General features: G+C 38.7%; 1 protein-coding gene across 2 annotated transcripts in view; it reads right to left on the bottom strand.

Moving 5' to 3' along the window:
• The window catches only part of lmo3 (LIM domain only 3), a 41,449-nt gene that overhangs the window by 25,534 nt on the left and 13,971 nt on the right, over positions 1-1,944 (bottom strand). For both annotated transcript variants that reach the window (XM_017426288.3, XM_017426287.2), the window contains exon 2: positions 1,252-1,465. In XM_017426288.3, coding sequence (XP_017281777.1) covers positions 1,252-1,457 — 206 coding nt within the window. In that variant the 5' untranslated portion in view covers positions 1,458-1,465. The remainder of the gene's footprint in view (positions 1-1,251; positions 1,466-1,944) is intronic.

Consider the following 1,944-nt stretch of genomic DNA (forward strand, 5'->3'; position numbering starts at 1 on the left):
GTGCCTTGGGAGACCTCCGTCTTTGTAAGTATTGGTGTTCAGGAAGCACTTATGCATTTATATGTACATTATAATGTTGCTTTTGTTGTTTTAATTCATGTAAATACACTGGTGTGATACCTTAGTATATGTTTTAGTCCAAAACATATACTAAGGTATCACATAATAGACATATACCTATTTTGGATTTATAGCCGCCCCTGGAGAAAACTCCACCAGCCGCCACTGGTTTGGACACACTGAATGGCAGAGGTTTATACCCTTCCCATTGTTAATATTCAGGACTGATATGAGAAAAGTGTCAGAATGCTGCTATCTTGTATTACAACAGCATTAGAAGGTTGACAAAATGTCATAATTCTAACATTTCTTTCAATTTAATCTATCAAATCTTGAAAAAAGAAAGAATGAGAAAAATGAAAAGAAAGAAAAAAAATGAAGATCTTTTTGATAGCCTTAAAGCCGTTAAAAAATAAAACACCAAAACAATTAACTTTTGGTTGATTTTTCTGTCCACGAGGAATGCATTCTTCACTTTTAAATAGACACTTTTTTTTCCATTTTACAGACACTCACTGATTGATTTGCATGCTTGAGCCATGGCTGCCCCAAAGACAAAAAAACCCAAAAACTTCACAGTAATTTGATTAACTCATAAGTTTACCCGCTTCTCCATTCCGGGTCGTGGGGAGCTGGTGTGAGAGGCGGGGGACACCCTGAACAGGTCACAAGTCCATCACAGGGACACAGAGACAACCAACCATTCACCCTCTCACTCACACCTAGGGACAATTTAAGAGTCACCAAATAACCTAACATGCATGCTTTTGGCGTGTGGGAGGAAACCGGAGCACCCAGAGTAAACCCTCGTGCACACAGGGAGAACATGCAAGGATCAAGTCCCAGTCTGGGATCTGAACCTTCTTGCTGGGAGGTGACAGCTCTAACCACTACGCCGCTGTGCCACCCCTGTAAACTAATAAATAAAAAACAGATTACCTCTTTTTGGTTTATACAGGGCCTATAAAAAGTATTCAAAAGTATGTTTTATTGCTATCAAAAACAATAATAGTTTTATGAGAGCAATAAAGACAATCTTCAATGTCAAAGTGAGATCAAATTTCTGCAGAATAATGCTAATTCCAAAAAATCTGTAATGTAAAACAAGTGTGTGTGTGAATGAGTGTAAAGCGGCAGTCGTCCAGCAGATCAGACAATGTTTTGTATGTGATGCCGAAGCTGCGCTCTTACCGTAGGTAGTCTCTCCGGCACAGGATGAGGTTGGCTTTGGTGTAGAGAGTGGAGCCCACTTCACCCAGCCGGCACTCGCAGCAGGCGCACTTCAGGCAGTCCTCATGCCAGTACTTATCCAGAGCCTTCAGCAGGTAGCGGTCCTTGATCTTTCGGTTGCAGCCGGCACAGCCTTTTGGCTTGGTGTCCGGCTGGACGGTGAGCATTTGTATACCTGAAAAACAGAGAGGTGCTCTTTAATCAGCTGACTCTGAACTGTGGAGGAGGGAGAAGACACATTAAGTTTGTTATCTTTACCATCTTTCTTACTACACGAAGTTTATATAGAGCCACAAAATCTAAATGACAAGTAAACTTAAATAAATAAAACAATTAAAAGTTTTTCAATACTATACTGTAAATATTTGTGTTTTGTCAAAGTTTGGCAACAGAAGCTAATTTTATTCTTACTGAAATATAATAAAGGTGGACAGTAACTACAACAAACAACAATTTAAAGTGGCAAATATACTATAAAATATTTAATTTGATATTATGTAAGGTAGTGCTGGGCGATATACCGATACATATCGTGGGGACGATGAAAAAATGTCTATCTTGATATATTTTCTTCTATCGTTTCTGTCATAATTGTATCAATGATTCATGTAAATATTTCATAACGTAGGCTACGACGAATGTATTAGTGTTGTC

This window comes from Kryptolebias marmoratus, linkage group LG1 (genome assembly GCF_001649575.2).
Source record: "Kryptolebias marmoratus isolate JLee-2015 linkage group LG1, ASM164957v2, whole genome shotgun sequence".
NCBI classification, from domain to species: Eukaryota; Metazoa; Chordata; class Actinopteri; order Cyprinodontiformes; family Rivulidae; genus Kryptolebias; species Kryptolebias marmoratus.